Here is a 23,585-nt window from a genome sequence, read left to right on the forward strand (position 1 = left end):
AACACGTAAATATCCTTCCCCTCCAACAGACAGAAATTCTGGCACTTCCCCTGCGGACTTTGCTACTGAGTTGTTTAAGCAGGATCAGCGATAGAGGGCCACATCGCCTCTGAACATGGGTAGCTCTCCCCCAGTCCCCACTGAAGACACTAGAGCTCACGTTTGCGAGGACACAGTGCCTGGCTGTGTGTCTGCCAGAGAAACAAAGCTGGATCCTTTAATTTCGCTGATGCCTGATTAAGTTTGTGCCAGACAGTCCAGACCTGTTTATCCCCAAGGCTGAGAAAAGCCCATCCAGCGCACTGGGGCCTGCACTAAACTGTACTGGGGCAGAGGGAGCAGAGTTAGCAGTTTGCAAAACTTCAGTCTTGATTTGCACAAACCATCCACGCAGGCCCAGGTTTCCATTTAGCTCCAGTTACAAACCAACCCAGTGCTCAGGGTCTTATAACTGCAGCTGACTAAACTGTCACATATGCAGGGAGAATCTGCTGCCTGGCTCGATATCTGCCATCGCAGCCCTGCTTACTTCACAAATCTTTTAAAATATGCTGCACATCCCACTATCAGTCACCATCCTTATCCTCTGCCTCCTCTGGCCTGGGTGCATGCCAGGGCCGTGCAAAAGTTTCATGAGCACATGGAAAAAATTCACTCCTGAGAGTTTGATTCAAAGGCAAGAAGTGGGCTGCATTTTTATGAAAACGAAACAATGCCCTCGTCCCCCCCACCACCCACCCTCCGGCATGCAGCTTTGTGGAGGAAACAGGTGAAGGCAAAAGTTGAAGGAAGAAGTTTTGACCTGAGGCAAAAGTTGAATTTGCAGGGAAGGGAATGGGAAGTGATCAAAATTAAATGGTAAAAATTTCCCAGGAAAATGTCCATGTCTCCCCTTTCCCCCACCCTTTTGCACAGCTCTTGGGTCAAATTCTGAGCTGGTGTAAGTGCCTTTACGCAGCAAAGGTGTGACTGCTATGCCCCTATAGATCCTAAGAAGTGGCATTGAGCATGACTACAAATAGCCATGAAGACACAGCAGTGCAGACTGCACAAAACCCACCCAGAACCCAGGGTACCACTCATGCTCCTAGTCCAAGGTGAGGTCTGTGCTGCTGCATTTTCACTGCTATTTTTACCATGCTGGCTAGATTAAAGCTAGCATGGGGGGTGCCCAGCTGCTGGGTGGACATGCCCTCACCCAATGGAGTCCCAGCTAGGCATATGGGAAATGCCCCAATTGCTTCCTTGTGTTCAGCCAGGTGCCCTGCTCAGTGAAACCAGGCACACCAGAGAGCCTGCCTGTGCACCTGCTGTTCTGACAGCAGCACGTGGAGTTTCCGGGAGGAGATGAGCTGGAGGCAGCTGACAAGGTTTGCAAAGACAGAAGCCAAAACATCACGCAGGCAAAGCGACCGACCCAGCACCTCGGTGGTGTTGAGAGAACATTTAATAACCCTGTCAGCCTTAATGTGCCATCGGCCAGTGAACTGCCTAGTGGAGTGGGGGACTGGGTCTCCTGCTGCTGCAGCCCTTCCGGCGAACCATGAGGAAAGGGGCCCCAGAAACGTATTTGCGGGGATCCCCACCCCACCTGTCTTCCGCGTCTAAGCCCAGATTCCCCACATAGCTTGGGGAGGAGGGCGTGGGAGGCCAGGGTGGGGTCACCCACTGAGAACTGGAGCAGCGACTCGGCCCTGGTACCACTGGGGAGGGGAGAGCTACCTCTTGCAGTTTCCCCTCAGGAGCCGCAGGCCTGTCCTGGCCTCAGCTGTCCTCCCCCCTCACTGGAGCATCAGCTCAGAGAAGAACATGCCCAGCTGTTTCCCCAGTGAGGTGATGAAAGGACAGCTGGGCAGCCTGGCTGCATCACCATCCCCTGCTAAGTCAGGCTCTTGTGCCCAATTCGGTTCCTGCCTCCTGCATGCTGTAGTTGGGTTCATCCCTGCCCTGCTGATCAGGTGGCTCCAAAAGCCTGTCAGAGGACTCGCTCGTGCTTTCCAGCTTGGTGTAGCCCACCAGGCTGATGTGGTCAAGCCTAGGCCAGCTCCTGTTCTTTCGGTCTTTAATGGGCGCCACCAGCAGCACCCCAGGCATGCCAAGATCCAGAGACTTGGAGTGACCTGGGTTGTGGAGCTGCACCTCTGGGCTGAACTCATTCTCAGTGCCTTCTGGGGGCAAAAGTGTCTCGACCACAGAGACAGATGGAGAGCCGCTGCTGATGTTAATGACGACATGGCTACCCTGGAGTTCATCTCCTCTGGGGGATAGGCTGCCGTCCCTGGGCGGAATTGTCCATGAGAGCTGCAAGACCTCATCTGGCACCCCGGCCAGGCTGCCCTCCCCCTCGTCTTTCACCCCCTGGGATGCAGCTGGCTTCTCGACAAGGCAGTTGTTCACCTTGATGACAGGAAGTGACAGGGCATTCATGGCTGAGGAAATTATTGACTCGGCCCCAGGGGTGAAGGACAGATTGAAGTTCCCTTCCATGGAGTTGCCAGAGTCTGAGCAGACGCTGAGGAGAGACATGGAGGGGGAAAGCCCCTTGTGATGGAGCAGCTGGGCCGTTGTCTGGAGCCTGCTGGGTCCATAGCACTCGGCCCACTTGTTCCTGGGACTGGAACAGGATTGAAAGCCGCTGGAGGAGAGATCCACCTCATAACAGCCCTCGACACACTCGGCATTGGTCTGGAGGAGGGGCAAGCTAGTCCTTCTCTGGCAGTACTTCTCCTTTTGGCTCAGATCCTGGGAGAGGCCCAGGGTCATGGAGTAGAGACCTTTCTGCATCAACAGGCGGGTCTCCATGTCCCTGTTCTCGTACAGCATGGTATTGGCGCAGATGACAATGAAGAGGCCGACACCCATTATAACAGGGCCAATCAGCTTCAGCTTCTCACTGTGAGGGAAGTAGCGGGCCTGGGCCGAGACCTTCACTTCCTTTTTGATGTCCCCTGTGCTGCTGGAGTTACCCAGCCTGGCTCCAGGCCCGGCTGAATGTGGGCCCCGGTGAGGCCAGTAGCCCACAACAGCGATTGTCATGCCGACCAAGACGATGGAGACACCCACCATCACGAAGGCACCTGATGCCGAACGCATCCGGAGCTGCCCTTTCACAGCTGCCTCAGTTGGTGACTTATGCCTCCGCCTGCGTCTGTGCCTCCGAGAAGGAGAGGCAGGTGCTGGGGGCTTCCTGTCCAGAGGATCCTGTTTTCTCATTGCTCTGCTCGCTTCAGCATTCCCGGACGTCATGGCCTCCTCCCTGTCAGATCTTTCAAGAGAACTGGGGAGAAAAGAGATGAACAGAAGGCATCATTTGCAGGCAGTGGAGGGAAAGGGCTCACAGCTGAGAAATATAGTGGCTCATGTAACAGGTGTTCTCATTCCCTTCTCTGCCTCCTGCCTACATCCTTCTAGAGTTTTTTTCCCTTCCACTCTGAAGCTAGACAATGGCTGAGTAGCTGAGGGGTGGGGAGGGGAGTCTTTCAAATGCAAGCACCTAGCCCAGGCCCACACAAAGCAGTACACACCCATCTGATGAATTAGCAAGACTGCCTTCATGTAGAGTGGAAGAAAACGCCGAGTCCTCCCCCGAAACAGCTCTGCGAATGAAAGATGCACGAGCTCCTGTCCATGCACGTGGAAATGGGTCTCTGGGCATGTCCAAGTCTTGCGGGCACATGCAAGATGTTTAGACAAATAGTGATGTATTTAAACAGCCCTTTCTCATACAATGCTCACACTAAGGTCATGGTGAGTAAGGACTCAGGCTTGCTCCTTGTACTTTCCATTTCCATGGCACCTTCTAGGTATAGCCTTTGACGGATCTTATGCACCTAAGCGCAGCCTCACATCTCTGGAGGGTTTGTCTGGTTACCTGTAATATTTTACAACTTGGGAAACTGAGGCACAGGGAAAAGACTTGGCATATCTAGAGCTACTCAGCAAGTCTATATGAAACAAAAGCCAGATCTCCCAGCTCCCAGCCCAGAGTCTTGGCAACATACATTCTTTTGAAAGCAAGAAAAATATATCAATTAAAATGAACACTCAACAAAATGAAGCAGCATGGGATCGTGGGAGCATCACATTTATTCTCCAGTCTGCTCAGTTTCCTAATCAAGAGGTTTTTTTTTCTATTATCAGCATTATCATTATTACTACTGACTGCCACTGAGCCAGTATCTGCTCACCATAGAGTCATAGGACTGGAAGGGATGTCAGGTGGTCATCTAGTCCAGCCCCCTGCTTCAAGCAGGATCAACCCCCACTAGGTCATCCCAGCCAGGACCTTGTCCAGCCAGGATTAAAAACCTCAAGGGATGGAGAATCCACCACCTCTCTAGGCAACGTATTCCAATGCTTCACCACCCTATGGTCAAGTAGTTTTTCCTAATATCCAACCTACTCCTCTCCTTCTGTAACTCCAGATCATTACCCCTTGTTCTGCCATCTGTCACTAAAGAGAACAGTTTCTCTCCATCCTTTTTAGAGCTTCAGGAAGTTGAAGGCTGCTATTAAATCACCCCTCAGTCTTTTCTTCTGTAAGCTAAATAAGCCCAAATCCCTCAGCCTCTTCTCATAGGTCATGTGCTCCAGCTCCTTAACCATTTTCATTGTCCTCTGCTGAACCTGCTCCAGCACATCCACAGCCTTTCTATACTGGGGGGCGCAAAACTGGATGCAATATTCCAGATGTGGCCTCACCAGTGCCAAATAGAGGGGAACAACAACTTCTCTAGATCTGCTCAAAATGCTCCTCCCAATGCACCCCAATATGCCATTAGCCTTCTTGGCTACAGGAGCACACTGTTTACTCATATCCCACCTTTCATCCACCATAATCCCACTGTATGGCTGCTTAGCCTGTTGGTCCCCAGCCTATAACAATGCTTGGGATTCTTCCATCCCAAGTACAGGACTCTGTACTTCTCCTTGACAAACCGCATCAGATTTCTTTTGGCCCAATCTTCCAAATTATCCCGGTCCCTGTGGATCCTATCTCTACCCTCCAGCGTATCTACCCCTCCCCCTAGCTTGGTGTCATCTGTAAACTTGCTGAGGGTGCAATCCAGTACCTGATCCAGGTCATTAATAAAGATGTTGAACAACACCAGCCCCAGAACTGAGCCTTGGGGCACTCCACTTGAAACTGATCGCCATCCAGATATTGAGCCATTGACCACTAGCTGTTGGGCCCGACCATCAAGCCAGCTTTCTATCCATCTTATAGTCCATGTATCCAATCCAGACTTCCTCAACTTATGGTCAAGAATGTTGTGGGAGACTGTATCAAAAGTTTTGCTGCAGTCAAGGTATATCACATCTACTGACTTCCCCATGTCCACAGAGCCAGCTACCTCATCATAGAAGCTAATCAGATTGGTCAGTGCAGTGAAGTTTCCATAATTCACAAAGCAACCATCATTATTGCTAATGTCTTCCATTCCAGCTGCAGCTCTAGTGAGAATGCTGGAAGCCAGGCAGAATCTGGCTCATTTTTCCCTTGCAGAATCACAGGGCTGACAGCAAGAACTTTGTCAAACTAAGCTGATGTATCTTGAATGAGGCACAGGGAGCAGATCAGCACAGGGCCAGGAGTCTGGTTTATGGCCACACATAAAACAGCCTTTGCCATTAATGCCACATGAAAGCTTTGCAGACCCCATCAGTGGCTGAGAGACAAAGCTCTTGTCTTATTACAGGGTCATTATAAAGTCATGGGAGAGCTCAACACTGTAAGAGCATATTTTAATGATTCCTTTGTCTGCCTGTTCATTGCTACTTCTTCATTGCTCAGCTTGGGAAGCACAACTAGATGAGCAGTTTTGCTTTTCGCTCATTGTCAGTTGCATTTCCTGAGGGCCCTGCAAAAGCTCAGGCTGTTGTGATTTGGGCTTCTAGCACTGCAGGGACAGATAGTATGAAACCCCCCTGCTTTCAAAGAAACGTAAGAGTCACAGAGTGTAAGGGCAGGAGGGATTATTAAATAAGATCATAAGACTGGCCCTAATGGGTCAGACCAAAGTCCACCTAGCCCAGTATCCTGGCTTACCACAGTGGCCAATGCAAAGGGAGAAAGGAGGACTGGCTAAGTCAGTCATATGGGTAGCGTTAGGGGGTCTGGCTTCTGCCACATACTTACTAGATGGCAAATGGATCAAGTGATCCATTTCCTGCCGCCCATTCCCAGCATCTAAACAAACAGAATGTTCTCTCCTGAGTCATGTAGTCTCACGTCAGAGAGAACAGACACCTCGTCTGAGGCAGGTAGGATTTGAACCAGAGATCAATTGTATATGAAACATTAACACTCGCCTGCTAAGCTACTTGGAAGGTAAGCAATGGAAGACAGTATCTTTCTATTGGAATGTGCAGTAGGGAGCCAGGTGGGTAGCCACCAATATCCCCCAAAGATTCCACAGGTGCAAGAAAAAGAGCGACGCAGAGACGCTGCCCTCTGCGTGGAGCAAAGACACGGGTGCATTGCTCAGCAAGTCTTTGTCAAACACACAGCAGCAGCAGCCTAGCCTGTTTCCTGGGTCAGCTCTAGAGCCAGCGGAACTAGCCGATTACACATTCACATTCTCACCCTGGCCCGTCAGGATGTCATTGCTGTGGCTGGGGGCAGGCCCGCTGACTGGGGGAGGTGGGAACTCCTGGCCCCATTGAAGTGCTGCAGCACTACTGCTCTGGCTACGTGCAGCTCTGGGAGGGGCAGGGGGACAGCACTGCGGTCCCATTGGCGCTGAGAGCTAACTGCCCTTGGCCCCACCCTTTCTGCTCTTGGTCCCGCCCCTTCCAGGGCGCAGAGCCAGGATCCCCTCTTCCCCCGCCTTGGGGCCCGTGGCAGCTGCTGGCACTGCTGCTGCTGGGTTAGCAAACAGGCACTGACGGAGCCACAGGCTTTTGCAAAAAAACCAAAGGGTTTCAAATCAAGCATGCAGAGACTATTTCCCCCACGTTTTGGGCTGACAATGTAATAGTGCAGCTACACTCCAGCTATACTGAGGAAGTTTGTGTCCACATGCCAACTTGGCGATTAACAGTCCCTTGTCCCTGTCTGAGGGCTTTTCCTGTAACTGGACTAGAATGTAGTAATTATGTGGCACAAGCCAGGCCCCCTAACACTGCCCGTGTGACTGCCTTGGTCTGTCCTCCTTTCCCCCTCTGAACACGTGGCTTTTGGGCACTCGAGCCCCTGCCAAAGCAGGACTGGGGTGCTGCCCAGCTTCTCCCACAATGCACCAGTACAAGCACACATATGTCATGGTGCCGAGGCAGAAAAACTACGGCATGGACCCAATCTTAACTGTGTTCCTTCCAACAGCATGAACTACCTGGGCCTCTAAACAGGGTGACCATATTTCCCTAGGCCAAATATGGGACATCTGGTGAAACTGCTCAGACATCAGCCAGTTCTATGGAAATTGATTGGACCTGTGCACTGCAAATGTTTGAAATAACGGAGCACTCATTAAAAAGACACTATATTTTTATAAGTAATAAAAGGTAAAAATTAAAAATATATATTTACATGCTAATGGTTACTGCTCTGCAGAAAGGCCGGCCTTGTCTTCATCTTGTCCTCCTCCGGTATGTGAGTTTCTTGTAAAACTGTATTTTACTGCCTTACTATAGTTCCTCTGTGTGTGTGCCTCAGTTTCGCCAGGCACTGCACCACATCTTGGTAGTGGTAGGAATATGGGGTGTGACTCACTCACTGAGGCTGTTCCAGCAGCCTCCCATGGAGACAATAGCTGATAATGGCCCGTGCCCTTCCTAGTCTGAGCAGGGAGGTGTGACACCTATTGCCCGGGTAGTAACAGAGAGGGAGCCATGCTAGTCTATGTACTATCAAAACAAAAAGCAGTCAAGTAGCACTTTAAAGACTAGCAAAATAATTTATTGGGTGAGCTTTCGTGGGACAGACCCACTTCTTCAGACCATAGCCAGACCAGAACGGACTCATTATTTAAGGCACAGAGAACCAAAAACAATCATCAAGGAGGACAAATCAGAAAAAAATGATCAAGGTGAGCAAATCAGAGTGTGGAGGGGTGGGGGGGAAGGTCAAGAATTAGATAAACCCAAGTATGCAGATGAGCCCCTATAGTGACTCAGAAAATTCCCATCCTAGTTCAAACCATGTGTTAATGTGCCAAATTTGAATATAAAATACAGCTTGGCTGCTTCCCTTTGAATAGCGGTGTGAAAATTTTTTTCAGTAACATGCATACTCTTTAGTCATTAACAGAATGCCCCATTCCATTAAAATATTGACTGACTGGTTTGTGGATCTGGAGTGTTTTGATGTCTGTTTTGTGCCCATTAACCCTTTGTCTAAGGGAGTCTGAAGTCTGTCCAATATACAAAGCATCTGGGCATTGTTGGCATATGATGGCATATATGATGTTAGTTTTCTATTGTCCAGGGAAAAGAACAAAGAGAGAGGAGGGGCTGTCTGGAGGGGGAAAAGGAGGCTACTGGGCATGTGGGTTGGTCTGGACTGGTATGGGGTACAGGGAGGGTCCTCCCCCTGAGCCCCCTCGTTCCAAGGTGGGTGGTATTGACTGCCCTTGATACCTGAGCTAAGTCTGTTTTATACCCTGCCCTTGCCCACAAATAAAGCTTTCTGTTCTCCCTGCTGGCTGAGGAGCACATCTGACTGTGGGTGGGGGTGCATCTCAGCAGCGGGCGTGAACATCGGACAATTCTCCTTTTGCCCCTGGCTGGGCAGTCTTCCCTGCAGCCAGGGAAGACCCCTCACAGGCCTGCAGGCTGCAGCCTTCATCCCCAGGGTCCCCTGCCCCCACTGGAAAACTGCAGCCCCTATGCCCAGGGCCATACATCGTATGCCAGGCCCATACACCAGTCCAAACAGGACGGATGGTTACCTTGCCTCTAAATTGCAATCATGTACATAGCATGGATCAGCTGACAACCTTCCAGTGCAGAACCAAGAACCCAATTACAACAACATGGTGATATGTGCACCGTAGCCAGAAAGTAAAACTGATTAGAAACTAAAAACCCACACCAGGAAAGAAGGAAGGAAGGAAAACGACCTAATTTCATGGCCTAGCTTGAGCAAAATTCAAAAAACCAGCAAAACAGCATAAGTAAGCAAATTGGATGCTAAAGTTCTTCCAATTTTAATCATCTTAAGGCATTATTAATATCAGAGGGAAGAAATTAAATATATAAGCTTCATGATGACTGTATGTTTCTGGCACAGAGCTGTCAAACTGTGACAATTCGAATGAGGGCGATTTAAAGGGGGAAAAAAAAACAATAAAACCACAGCCTACTGATGAGTGAGATTTTAAATCTGCCTTTGAAACATCCCACAAAAGCCTTGGTCACATGGGGAAAGCCATTATAAAGGTTGCCTTAACACTCACCTAAAGTGATGGAATCAAAACAAAAAGCAGTGAAGTAGCACTTTAAAGACTAGCAAAATAATTTATTAGGTGATGAGCTTTCGTGGGACAGACCCACTTCTTCAGACCATAGCCAGACCAGAACAGACTCGATATTTAAGGCACAGAGAACCAAAAACAGTAATTAAGGAGGACAAATTATTTTGCTAGTCTTTAAAGTTCTACTTCACTGCTTTTTGTTTTGATAGTGTATAGACTAGCACGGCTCCTTCTCTGTTACTAAAGTGATAGAGTTAGCCAAAAAAAATGAGTGAGATTTTCTCCTTTAAAACCAAATGAAGTTAGCAGGCACTTTAAGTCTTCCCTAATACTTGCATTTCCTTCTCCGCATGCCATTTTTTACAGTGTGTTGTTCCCAGCTCTCTATGGAGAGCAGCTAACCTCAGTTATGAGCTTAGATTTGATGTACCTTGAAAAAGTTACATTAAAACTCTTCAGTGTCCTGCTGACAGCTTCCATGTTTTTAAAAATACAAATCTCCAGACTCCATGGATTTTGCAAAGCCTCACTGATGCAACTGCAAACTTTGGCTGTTGCGGGGTTGAATGAAAACCACTCCCAGAGTGCGACCCCTTTCCCGGAAGTTGCAGGGAAGAACATTCTTTTAAATTTCACACACAGACTTACCATTAAAACACACACAGTGGGCTGCTCCTATTTTTGGCTGCCAGCCATGACACCGTCTCTTTAAACCTAATTCCCTTCCTCTCTCATTTAGCTTCCCCTGAGCCCCACATGCCCTCTGGGGAACAAAGCACAGCAAGCCTGTGGCTTTCTAAGGCAACTTTCTACCGTTGCTCAGGGACTAACAAGCATCGAACCCTCATTCCAAGAGTTATCCTTCAGTCAGACTTGAGTTTCCCCATGACCTACACAGAGCGGCTGTTATTCCCACCTTGCATTGCTGGATATGACCTGCATGTGTCAGAGGTGCCCACACCACAGTCCAGGATGTGAAAATTAAAGCCCTATGGATTTTGACATGCCCAGCTCTGCCCTACTCATCTAGGCCATGATCTGCTACCTACCCTTGGGTTCCTCAACCAAGGCCTGCAAGAGAACCCTGCAAATCTGCATCATAGCTGAGGCTCCTTGTTGCAGATCCAGATGCAGATACAAATTTTGAATCTGCTCAGGGCTCTACTGATGCAAAGTTTGCTGAAGTCCACGGGAATCTTTTCACAAGCTACCGTGGGCTTTGGAGCAGGTCCACCACGTTCTTGTGCTGCACACAGAACGGGTGGTGCCAGCAGCTAATTATGAGTGAACTAGTGGCCTTCTGCACAGCTCAGCTAGTGCTGGTGAGATAAACCAGGAGGCCTCTGGCCACCTCCAGACACAGCCTCCTTCCATGGTGCCTCCTCTGGTGGGAGAGGCTGGCTGTCTGGGCAGGAGGGGAAGGGACTCTCCATGAGCCTCTCAGGTCTTCCACTTCTCCGCACACCCTCCACGAGGCAGCCAACTTGGGGCGGCTCTGCAGTGGAGCTCTTGGGGCAGCCTTGCTCCACAGCTCTATGCAATGAGGTGGAGGTGCTGGTCAGAGGTGGGTTAGTGGTGTTTGAAGGGGCACTGCCCAGCTTGGTTGGCCTCCTGCACTGGTCTTCATCAGTTCATTCTCTGATCTCCAAAAGGCTGTTGGACCCTTACGTGACTCACTGAAGGAGGCAATTCAAAAGTCAAACAAGAAAACAACCGACCTGCCCTCAACATTTCTTCATGTGACTTTCCCCACAGTGCCCACCCTGAATGGTCTCCCCTGAACTCAGAGGGCACCAACACAAAACAGCATGTTTTGAAAAGCTGGAGCATTTAATACTCCTCGCTAGAGATGGCTGTTCCTAGAGTTCAGCACCATTATTTTTATTAATAGAATCCCCAAGGGTTACATAAGCGGCTTTTTAAAAAACCCAGCATTGCCATTAACTTCTAAAACTCTCAGACACTGTCACTCCAGTTAATTGATTAATTTGATATTTTAGCAGAAGCCCAAAACCTCGCCAAGTGTAAAGAGAGACTGAAGCCCTTTCCTCTCCTAAACGGGCATTAAAGACCCTACTGCACTCCCTGGAAAAGAGGGGTGTTTGCCCCAGCTTCAATGATGAAGGACTCATCCCCCATCTCTCCTGAAGTGCAGTTTGCTGTTCAGCCTATGAACTGTTGCCCTGCACCCCAGAGGTGGCTGCATTTCAGCAGAACAGAATGTCAGCTGTTTGGGAAGGGCTTGGTGTCCCATGGGATAAAAGAGGCTGCAGAAATGCAGGTGGCATTAGCACTATAGAGTGAGACAGCAGCTCAGCTCCTAGACTTGGAGTTTAGAAGTTAAGCTTTCAATCTTGCTATGAAACTTCCATTAGAAATCAGAGCTATTTCCCTAATCCCCTGACACTGGGGCGGGTTGATGGCTCCCTCAAGTCCTGTAACTGCTTCCCCCTCCTGTACCAACTGAAAATCTTAACGTAAACCTTGGGAGACTTGGCAAAAGCCAGCTTGGGTATGAAGTATGTGGGTGCTGGGAAAAGCCTCTCTGCAGAGCCATTGCATTCGTTACCACCCAGCAGCAGCTGGATGCAGCTATGGGCAGCTACTCAGGGTAGAACCAACAGCACAGCCTTGGGGGTGCAAAGCTCTAAACAGCAGCACACTCACTTCGCTGGCACTCTGGCCTGCTTGAAGTTTGAAGTGACCCCACACTCTGGGAAGAGCTCCTCTGACTCACTTCCACAGCAGTGGCCATCCAATGGGCCCGAGCATCTCACACGCTCACTAGGACAGTATCATGGGCTATGTTTTACAGATGAGGAAACGGACTTGGCCAAGGCCTCCCAGTGGGTCTCAGCCGAGCTGGGAAAGGAGCCCAAGTCCCTCGATTCTCATCCTGTGCGTTACACATAAGTGGCAGAAACCAAAAGAAGGAGGCAGTGTTGCCTAGTGGCTATCATGTTGGAAGGGTGTATGGGGTGTCCAGGGAGGGGTAGCACCTCTGGTGTGGGGACTTGTCATGTCTCTTTGGGGCAGTTTGTGCACCTTTGGTCCCTATGTGGCACCCAGCTCTCACCTGTGGCTCCAAGAAGCTGTAGCATGCAGCGGCCACACCCTGATAAACCACTTCAACAGGTGGGCTAAACCAGGTGAGGGTAGCCGGCAGGTCTCAAACCTGCAGTGAGATAGGGAATTGCCTACCCCAGCATGTAAAGTTGGCCCTGGTGGACTGGGTGGATGAGATCAACAGCAAGATCCAAAGACCAGGAAGGCGGTTCTGCAACGCTCTGTGGAGAGCGAAGGACATGACAAGGCACCAACGACGGCATGGCCATCCTCTGCAGCCTAGGAAGTCCCACTGTGATGACTTTTCATACCACTGGAACCAGGCTTCTGAGGTCGAGAGAGTGGAACTGCCCCTGTGCAATGCCTTTTCCACTTTAAACATTCTCCGGCACAGATTCTTTGCACATTCTCATCACTTGACATCATCGTCGGACATGACAGACTACCTACCAATTGTGCTGGAAAACTGGGGTTCTATTCTTCACTCTTCTACTGGCCTGCTGGGGTAAGCCACCACCCTGATCCATGCCTCAGTTTCCCTATCTATAAAATGGGGATAGTGATACTGATGATGCTAGGAAAGGGCTTTGAACTCTCCTCATGAAGAGCTGGGTATTACCGTAAGATTTCTTCCCCCGCCACTACTGAGGACAGCCTCAAACCTGCAGGCAGCATTTAGAACAACTTCCAGTCCCTTCTCCCAGTGCTCACCTTTGGTGAGTGGCTGGGGAATCTGAGCCCCGCACTTCAGCTCCAGCTTTCCTCTGCAATTGTGAAGGTGCACTCAGGAGAGCGGCTGTGCCAGCTCCCAGCACCAGCTGCTGCTGTGCCAGAGGTGGCTTGGGGACCCCCTGGGTAAAGTTCCAAACAGAAGCCAGGGCTGAGGTGCCTCCTTTCCCTGTCATCACTGCTGCCAGGCCCAGCTCCTCTCGGCGGCTTGTCTCACTGCTCCTTAGAAGGGGCTTCTTCTTTGGCCGTTGGAAAGGATGAGGCTGTCCCAAGCAGGCAGGTAGGAGAGAACATTTGGCTCGGGTGAGATACGGTCTCACCCTCCCCCGTCACCCAGGCTGAGTGCTGGGCTCTGCCATCCACACCCTCAGAACAGAGTCCATTACGTTCCTAGCAAAGCACAGCTTGTGGGGAAGCTGGTTTGCTCTGTGCAGCTGCCTCCCTCCCAGGCTTACGCACTACAGGAAGTCATTGACATGGATCCATTATGTTCTCCTGCCTCTACTTTGCAGCACAGAGGCTGTCACAGGCTCCAGCAGTGAGGCTTCGGAGGAACCTGCTGTGTGAACATTGGCAGAACAGCCCTTGCAGACGACTCCTGCAGACGACAGCTTTCTCCCATACTCACACTGTGGGGCCCAGATGGGATATTGTGGTGCTCCACCAGCGCATCACCCTTCCTGGAGCCCCACACAGCCACCAGCCTCAAACCCCCATGTGCCTCTGTGGTATCTACAGAGAACACCACTGGGACAGGAGCTCTGGACTCCTGCCTGTCTGGGAATGGGACCAACCCAGGGCCCCAGGACGAACACGTTTGCATGCAGAACACAGCCCCCACCCTGGGGCCCTCTCTCTTGCAAGTCCTTTGCGACACCCTTCCCCATGTCCAGCAGGCCCAGTTCCTGGAGTTCTCAGGACTTCCAGCTCCCACCACAGCCGATGTTTTGCTTAAAGCTGCAGGCAGCTTCTGGACAGAACTAATTGCCTGAGCCTCTTGGTTTTCACTGACAAGACATTCTAACCCCTGTGACTGTAGAGAAAGTGGCCCGAGTGCAGCCCAGAATCTGGTATGGCCAATGAAGCCTCACTCCATATTTATTAGTTTTGCACATGCATGGCTGCGGGGGAGAGCACTCAGGCTTTGTTTCCAGTACTGCAGGCATAAAACTGTCTGAGTGAAACAGTGAGTGAATTTTCAATTGGTCGACCAGGCTCAGCGGTTTGGCGGGGAGGGCAATGAGGGGAGAAGAGCAGATCTGATGGAGTTAAGTTCTCAGAAGACAGATATTCCCTCCAGCTCTCTTGCCGAGTTAGCAGCACAGCAGCACTCAAGCGCAGCTCACAGCCCGAGCTCCAGAAATGGGTAAATCTCCCTTTGCAACGCTGCGGTGCAACAGCCTGGCCCGAAAGCAGGAGCTGGTGCTCAGCACAGAGCTGTAGAGCTACTCCGGTTCTATTCTGCTTCTCCAGCACTGATTGTTCAAGCCTCATTAGCTCTCAGAGCATCAGAGCTCAGTTCCCGGCTTGGATGCTGCGCTGGTCTGGGGCTTTGTGCTCCAGGGGCCAGGCCCTCACCCTGGGGCGGGAGGCAAGGCTGTGCAGTGGGAGGCAGTAATGCTGAGTATTGAGTTAACAAATGCTCCACAAATTGTCCCCTTTGACTGGAATGAATGCAATGTCCCTTCCCCAAGGCTTGTGACTCAAGGGAACTGGTCTGTTACAGACGCCTGCCCCTATTACCTGGGCCTAAGCTACAGATTCCAGAACACAATCAACCCCTGTCTTACCATGACAAGCAGAGGAGAATGTACCACAGTGCTGGGTCCTACCCAAGGCCTAGTCTATGCCCCACTGAAGTTGGTGGAGGTGAGCGGGGTCCTTACAGCTCACAGCTGCAAGAGCTGAAGTGCCCCATGCCAATGCATCCAGACAGGAGCCAGCGACAGCCCCAACCAGTGATGACAGGCAGGAAAAACTCCAACATTCCCCTGGCCCCAGGAACCACATGGATCCCAGCCTCTCTCCAGCCCCAGAGCTCCCTCCATTGTGCTGTCATCCCTCATCCTGGGCAGGCAAGTATACGAGAGATGACTGTCGGGGGTCGGGGGGGCAGGCAGCGCAGCTCCCACTGGAACAATCATCCTTGGAGTCACCTCCCACCATGGAAGGAGAAGGGGAATCATAATTACAGTCTGCAACAAGGTGTGATGGTTAAAAATAACTCCCTGTCAGTGTAACCTTCTAGCGCCTCCCACGCCCGGGGCAAAGAGGAGAGGAGCGCGGAGCCCTCTGCCATGCACAAGAACGGGACTGCTAAGCACCTCTTTGGAAAGCCCAAGCCCTGGCCAGTCTCCCCGGGGCTATCTGAACTGTCGGACTCAGAGCCCCAGGAGGCTGGAGACAGCCTATTCCGCCCAGGACAAGAACAGCCGGGCCAATGGCAGACATGAGTCCGGCTGCCCATTACCAACATGCCACCAAGGGACAACACCTGGGAGCTACTGGCTGCCCCCATGGAGTTGCTTAGGATTAGCTGTGGTGGTGGGACTGTGAGGGGATTGGTCTGGTGTGACCTAAAGCAGTTAGCCACCCACGGTGGCGTGGGCACTGGAGTCAGAGGGGTTCAGGTCAATTCCTAGTGCTATGGTTCTCCTCACAAGAATCCCCCCCTGGAGCCGGCAGGAATTCCCTATCTCGGCCCCTCCCCTCGCCTGCTAGGTGGTCACTTAAGATGGCAACCAAGGACACCCTGGCAGTGTCACACATGAGGCAGTCTGCCTGGAGCGTTTCACTCCCAGGGCCACCAGCCCGTTGCCAAGTGCCCAGGGGCCCTGCTTTGTTCTGCTTCTGAGCCAGCAGCATCCAGCTGGAAATGCCCCTTGCCCTGCCAGGGCACAGAAGCAGCCATGGCAGTGCTGGTGCTGCCTTAGGCCAGATACATGCCTGGTGCAGCTGCTGGGCTTTCTCACGGAGACGCCTTTGAGAAGGGGCCAGCACGTGGCCAGCACACAGACCCTGCTGCTGGCACCAGGGGACAGCAGGCAGGGCTGCTTAGGGGGAGCGTTAAGGGTCCTTGCTAAGCTACAAATGGACAATCTCCGCAGCAACAGGGCAGCAGCAGGGCCTGTCTCAGCTCCAAGCATCACTTAGGGGCTGGGAGGCTGAGTGCGCCATTGCATAGGGGCACCTGAGCCGGAGGAAGGGGTCGCCAGGGAAGGCAGTGGGAGCTGAGAGGGAAGTGAGGTGGTGCCGTCCCTCATCTTACAGACATGCTGGGGTCCCCCACCACACCCCTGGCATGGACTCAGAGCTGAGCGTGAGCAGCAGAGGCCTCTGTCACACCGAGTGCCCGGACAGGGAACAGAGCTCGGGGCAGCCTCTCCACTAGAAGCAGCAGCCCTGGACAGGAGCTCGGTTCATAGCCAGAGGGCTGGGCAGATGGATGAGGAGGGGCGTATGCAGGGGTGGAAGGGCTGGGTGAGCAGGGAGTTGGTATGAGGAGCCGCTCAGAGTGCCTGAGGGGATTGAGCCATCCTGCAGCCACCAAATGTGAGCTGCTACTTCTGGGTCCCATGAGCCAGAGGAGCAGAGACGGAAAGTGCCCAAATGCCGGGGTGGGGCTGGAGCTGGGGGTGGGGCAGCAAGCTGTTCAGTGAAGTGAGGGGACCTGCGACCCCAGAGCTGCTCTCCGGCACTGGCCCAGCACTGCCATGCTCAGCTCCCAAGGCAGCCAAAGGATAGTTGGAATAGAAAACACCCCAGTGGTTTCATCCAGTTCTTCACCCCTCTCCCTTACAGCACATCCTTACCTGTCCGCCCCGCCACCCCTCCCACACACACCTCAGTGCCCTGCTCCACAGCCAGGTCCCAACCTCCCGCAAGCTCGGAAAGGTCCCCCAGAACGGAAGTCTGACGAGCAAACCCTGCTGGTAAGACCTGGGACTCCACGGCGGTTCACCGGCTTAGGGATTTTGAGTTTGCTCTTTGCCCCGCCCCCCCGCCCCCGAGTAGCCCCACTCATGGCTTTAGCAGTGCTGCTCCCATGAGTGAGGTTACGAGCCTGCAGGGTCCAGCCCTTGCTGCTTGTCTCCACTTCTCAGCTAAAAGACTGGAAAGAGAGGAGTTAGAAACAGTGGAGAGCTCCCAGAGCTAGTGCTGGCTTGCACCCCTCTGTCTGCAGCCCCCGAGCTCTGTCTAGCTACCCTCACTTGACACAAGCAGTGGGGCAGAGGCTCCTGCAGCCTGCCAGAGCTCACTGGTGGCCATGCTGGCTGGGATCCAACCTGGTTTTCCCTTTGCTCAGTTTCCCCCGCTAATCTCAGTGATGCCTCCTTGCCCTAAATAATGGCTCTGCCTCCATTATTCATGCACCTGGCCAGCAGCTCCTGCCCGGGCCTCTGTCATCTTCCTTAGCCTGCCTCAGTTTCCTCCTGTGGACAAAAAGCTCAGTTACCAAGCTCGGAGGTAAATCAAGTGGGCAAAGCAGTGGATACGGAAGGGGGATTCCAGGGGTTTTCTGCACAGAAACAAAGCCTGTCCGAGTGCTCACTGTGCATTGTTCTGACCCGGGCTGTCACGGTCTTGGATTACTCCCTAGGGATAAAGTCTCTGTGTTGTGACAGTTGCAATATTTGCAGCTCCCTGTGCCATCTGCATGCCCTGATGCTGTGTCCCCTGACAGTGAAATTCTTGCTAGCCTCCAAACTAATAGGGGACCCTTACTAATTAATGTCAGTTAAGTCCATTTCCTCCAGTGCTCCTCACACAAGTATCGAGCAGCACTAATGAGAACTCATTAACTGCCCGAGCCTGGGAGATAGAAAAGCATTAATCCCATTTGACAGCCAGGCAAACTGAGTCACACAGAGTGGGAAGAAGGATGCAGGAGTCCATGTGGCCAGTCTCTTGGTCTAATCTTGGAGCTCTGCATTCCCCTGGACCGCTGCCAAGCTCAAAGCCAGCAGGAAGCCAGACAGATCTCCTCAAATCAGGCACCATCCCACGTCAGTCAGGATTCTGGGTATCCGGCTCCCCACGGGGAGCCACGAAGAGGTTTAACTCTCAGGGCAGGCTGGGAAAGCTCCGAGCAACAGCAGAATATCAGCTCTGGCTGTTTTCCCTCAGGGTGAGGCAGGCAGAGCTGCACTCAGAAACATCCACTGGCACTGGTGGGTTTCAAAATCTCTTTGCACAGGGGCATTCACTGCAGAAAGGGCCCATGTGTACCAAACGTGCTGCAGGACATGGGGAGGCTGGTGCTGGGAGCCTGTTCCAAACTACCCTGCATCTGGGCCTAGTCCCTGAGTGGTCTCTCTTCTGAGGAGGGGTCGGGCGGGGAGGGGGCAGAGTGGAGGACCTCATGCCATTTGCTGAAAATAGTGCCCTAAAAACCCTCCTCCCCAGATGCTGGCTGAGAACAACCCCAGCAAGGGTCCTGCAGCTCATAAGGGCAAGACTTTGGCAGCAGTCTGCCAGTGAGTTCTCACCACCCTGATTTTCCTCTGCTCCTGGGTCATTTCAGCAGCTGTGCTGTCCCAAGCAGGAGAGGCCCATGTATGGGAAGCGTTAACACAAAACAATTCCCTTTCAGGCTATGGGATCTGAACAGAGTTTGCAGCTCAAAGCATCAGAGCTCCACCTCCGAAGTGTCACAGCATTGTCCGTACATCACAGTGTAAGACCCTGCACTGAACTTGCCCTGGGCTCCTGGACAGCTCAGCTCCCTCCAACCCTGCAGCTGCTAACCAGTCCCTGAACATTTTGCTGACCTGAGCCATCACCTCTTCCCTCTGGCTGTTTTACTTGGATGTATTCTTAGGTTTCATGATCCAAACCAGAGCCAGCTGCACAGCAGTTACCAGGCTCCTCACGCTGCTGCTTCACAGAGTTTGTTTTGGGAGGAGGGCAGCCTGGTTGTTACAGCAGGAGACAGGCAAATCAGGACTTCTGGGTTTTGTCTCTGATTCCCTCTGGGACCACCTGCAAGTCATTCCTGGGCTGATTCTCAGGGTGCTCATCATCAGCCTCCCAGCCAGGATAAAGGGAACAGGCAGGCTAGAGCGGGAAGTGACTGGGCAGAGAGAGCCAAGCAGCCAAATGATCCAGAAATATCAGTGCAGCGGAGGGCAGCCTGCTAATTGTCTAGGGAATAGGCTGCTCTCAGAGGCAAAGCATTGACCTCCCTTTCCTGATTGTCCTCAGCCATAACTCCCCTGGGCCTCTTTGAGAAGGGCCATCTCCTAGCGGGGGCTAGTTCTCACTACCCCTAACAGAGGTGGGCAGAAACATCCAATTGGTTGCTAATTACAAAGCTCGCGTTATTCAGATTTGGTGCTGCTAATTGCACTAATCACCATAGCTGGAAACTGAACTACAGTCTGTCACAAGCAGATCATGTGGGTTAGAGATGGCATCTTCGCTCATTGAAGGCTTCTTAGAAAGAGAGTCTCATTAGTTGTGGTCTACTCCGGCCCACTGAGCACAGCAAAACAAGAGACGTGGGCTCAGGCTGCACCTCTCTGGGTAGACTCCGAACAGCTGCACCCCTCACCTTTTAACAAACAAGAGGCAGACGACTAAATCCTTGCTGGAGAGAACAGTATCTTCACACTGAACTCAGCCTGTGATTTCTCCTCTCAGCTCCTTCCCCTGACGGATGGGGATGGAGTGGGGAACTAGCAGGGTGGCTTGCTTTGAACATTCCTACACACTGGAAGGGGTGCAGAGATCTCAACATTGCAGCATGTGGGAAGCACACATAAGAACGTAGTTAGCAAGTGAGCCAGCAAAAAGAAGTCACAGGAAAGAACACCCTGGCTGCAATTCTCAAGGGGTGGCTGCGTGCTCAGCTTGCATTGACTTTGGAGTGTACCTCCCTGAACGCATTTGAAAACACCAGCAAAGAGAAGAGAGAAAAGTAAAAGCTCTTCACAGAAGCTAGCAAGTTACTGAATGTTTGCAGCCAGGCAAGAGCTACCCAGGAGGTGACTCACTCTCTGCTTAGATGCTTTTCCAAAATACTTAGCGCCACAGAAGAGGATTTAGAAGCCAGGCTGGTGTTACTCAATAGCATCACAGCCCCCTCTCCCCTGCCCCCTTTGCACCTTTTCAAGCCATACCCCAGCTCCCCTGCAACTGTCCCTGCAAAGTCACTGCCATTGGCTGGTCCATCCTTCATGGAATCCTAGAATCCCAGGGCTGGAAGGGACCTCAGGAGGTCATCAAATCCAGCTGCCTGCCTAAAGCAGGATCAACCCCAACTAAATCATCCCAATCAGAACTTTGTCAAGCCGGGACTTAAAAACCTCGAGGGATGGAGATTCCATCACCTCTCTAGGTAACACATTCCAGTGCTTCACCACACTCCTGGGGCAGCTTTAGCTCTTCCTAATACTCAACCTACACCTCCCCCTCTGTAACTTCAGACCATTGCTCCTTGTTCTGCCATCCGTCACCACTGAGAACAGCTTCTCTCCATCCTCTTTAGAACCCCCTTTCAAGAAGTCCTTTAAACAGTTATTTTGGAGGCCAGACCCTTGCCCAGGGGGGCTCTACCCAGTAGCAGGCAGCAGATGATCTGAAGGACTGCAGGCACCGGGGCATTCCTGCCAGCCCTGTCACACCCCCTCTTCACTGCAGAGGGTCCAGATAGATTTAGGACCAGAGTAAGCGTCTGACCTGCCTTTAACTCAGCACATGGGCTGGTTGGATTTTAGCCCCAGCAGCAACTCTCTGCCTGTTTCTCCCTCCCTGAAGTCCTTGACAGGAGGGTATATGGCAGGAAGATTGGTAAAAGGCACCCTGTCTGCAGAACGTCTCAGCTCCCCAATCTGCAACAGCTTCCTAGGGCAAATTAAGGTGTGTGTGTGAGAGAGAGAGAGAGAGAGAGTGTGTGTGTGTGTGTGTCCTGCAAGGGAAGAGTGAGTGAGTGAGTGAGTGTGTGTGTGTGTCCCTCCAGCAAGGAACGTGGGGGTGGCTGGCTGGGTGTCCTGCAAGAGAAGAGTGTGTGTGTGTGTGTGTGTCCCTCCAGCAAGGAATGTGGGGGTGGCTGGGTGGGTGTCCCGCAAGGGAAGTGTGTGCGCGCGCGCGCGCGCGCGCGGGAGTGGGTGGTGGAGTGGGTGTCCCGCAAGGGGTGTGTGCGAGTGGGCGGGTGTGTGTCCCGCTGCCGGCGGCGGGGCAGGAGGGTCTCGCCCCGGGACCCACGGGGTTGCCGTGACCCGCCCAGCAGGCGCACAGCTCCCGGCCATCCCCGACAGAACCCGGCACCTACCGGCTGCTCTCCCCCGGCGGGCTGGAGTCCGCTGCCCTCGTGCGAGCCGGGCTCCGAGGCGCTCCCGGGCGAGCCGCGGCGGACGGCCCGGCTGGCAACGGCCCCGGCGGCCCGCGGAGAAGTTCAGCCCCGGCCCCGGCCCCGGCCCGCCCCCGCGGCTCTTCTCCGCGCCTGTCACCCCTGGGCGTCCCGCGCGGCGGGGGCGGGCGGCTGCTCCGGGCGCCGGGGCCGAGGCTCCATGCTGAGCCCCTGGAGGCGCCTCGGCGTGCGGGGGTCACCGGGCTCCGCTGCAGCCGCGCCGCGGCCCCGCTAGGGCGGCCCGGCCCCCCGCGCCCGGCTTCTCCGCCCCCTCACCCTGCGCCGGCCCCTGTAACCCCGCCCCTGCCGGCGGGCTCCGGCGCTGCGCGGCTCAGGGACCGCTCGGCTCCGGAAGGGACGGGAAGACGCAGGGAGCCGCCCGGGGCCGCCAGCCGCTGCTCGGCGGGGCCCGGGGGAGCGGCCGGACACGTCTCTGGCGCTTTTCCCACTGGCTTACCCCGGGCGTGGGGGAGGCGCGGTCAGAACTTCAGCGCAGGGGCAAGCGGCAGCTGCTCCTCCTGTCGCCAGCGGCTTGTTCACACCTGCTGGAGAGTGGCCCGCCCCGCCCCGCGGCCACTGGCAGAGGCACTGGGGCTCTGGAGCTGGGATGCCCCTTCTCAGCGCCGTACAGACTGGGGCAGGTCACTTCGTCTCCCTGGCTGTGTAATGGCACTTGGGAGTCTTCCTCCCAGGGCTGGGGGAAGGGCTCCCTCAAGAGCTGGGTAGAGTCAGATGCTAGGGAGAGAGGCAGCAGATTTGAAAGCCCACTCTCCTACCACAGAAGTGAAGGAAGCCGACAGCCGCTGCTTGCAGTATAGGGCCTGTGACACATGGTGGAACAGTTCTGATTTATTCCTGGCAGCGGGGCACGCAGAGGGATTGGCCCTTTCATTACAGGCGCTCTTTACTTTCGGCCTCCCAGTTGTACCTCTTCTGTGTGAATTTATCATTCACTGGGAACGCTCGCTGCACTAAGTAACTGTCACTTTTGAGGACTAAAATACTTGACGGGGCTTGGAGGGGATGTTTAAATTAGACTCTGAAGGCAAGACCTGTGATGGGAAAGCGTTTTAAAACCAGTTTCATATACTCTAGGCTGTCTGTATTTTCCTCCATCTTCAATGACCCCCTCATCCTAAAATCAGTACATATTGAACCTCTCCAGTCTGGCACCCTTGGTACCTGACTGGTGCTGGACAAGAGAATTTGCTGGCCTATGGGAGGTCAATATTGTCTAGCACATTACCAACACTTCCACTGCTTGCTGGGCTCTCAGAAGACATTTAGGGGCAGATTAGAACTAAATAACAACACAGAACACAGAGCCAGGACTGGTGGTTGGAAACAAACATTAGGGCACCTCAGAAAACTTGGCCACACCCATAGTCAGTGGTCGTCCAGCTCACTAAAATCATGTTAGACTACAGATGTCGCTGGACCACAGCACTGCAGATTAGAGAGGTTGAACCTGTAGCAGCATTTACAGGATGAGTGCACGCGCACACACACACACACGCCTTCACCTCAGACATGCTCCTGGCACAGTGCAATGATTGAAACAAACGGCCAGTGTGCTCAGACGTGCTAAATGAAGAGTTAATGCACCAAAGAGAGTATCACATTCACACCAACCTGTGCCATGACAGGAAGGAACAATGTTTGTCTACCAGTTTCAGGAAGTCAAATTCCTTTTGAACTGTTGCAGGCAAAAGTCTGTCCATCAGCCCTTTAATTAAAACCCTGCCAAACCTTGCCCTTCCCCCACTCAGCTGCGGACCAAACCGAATCCTGCTGTAGCCCTTTATGCAGGTGAACCTCAATGACAGGTCTGATGAAGTCTGGACTGCAGGAGCTGGTACCCTGCATAAGAGGAGCTCATATTTGAGAGGAGACATAAGGCTCGATTCACCAATGACTTATCCTGGAGGCCATCCCCTTATATGCTGGTGGGGACCCCTGCCAAGTGCCCATTTGTTTAGGTGGTCAGTGGATGGTGCAGGGATCTAGGAGGCCTGGGTCTCTTT

General features: G+C 52.9%; 1 protein-coding gene across 1 annotated transcript; it reads right to left on the bottom strand.

The window, feature by feature from the left end:
- Nucleotides 1-708: 708 nt before the first annotated feature.
- Nucleotides 709-21,821, bottom strand: TMEM200B (transmembrane protein 200B). The gene is made up of 2 exons (XM_074976230.1): nucleotides 21,484-21,821; nucleotides 709-3,277 (listed from the first exon to the last, which is right to left on the bottom strand). Exon 2 carries the CDS (start codon nucleotides 3,244-3,246, stop codon nucleotides 1,885-1,887), a length of 1,362 nt encoding a protein of 453 aa, XP_074832331.1. The 5' UTR covers nucleotides 3,247-3,277; nucleotides 21,484-21,821; the 3' UTR covers nucleotides 709-1,884.
- Nucleotides 21,822-23,585: the final 1,764 nt, after the last annotated feature.

This window comes from Carettochelys insculpta, chromosome 24 (genome assembly GCF_033958435.1).
Source record: "Carettochelys insculpta isolate YL-2023 chromosome 24, ASM3395843v1, whole genome shotgun sequence".
In the NCBI taxonomy this organism is placed as follows: Eukaryota; Metazoa; Chordata; order Testudines; family Carettochelyidae; genus Carettochelys; species Carettochelys insculpta.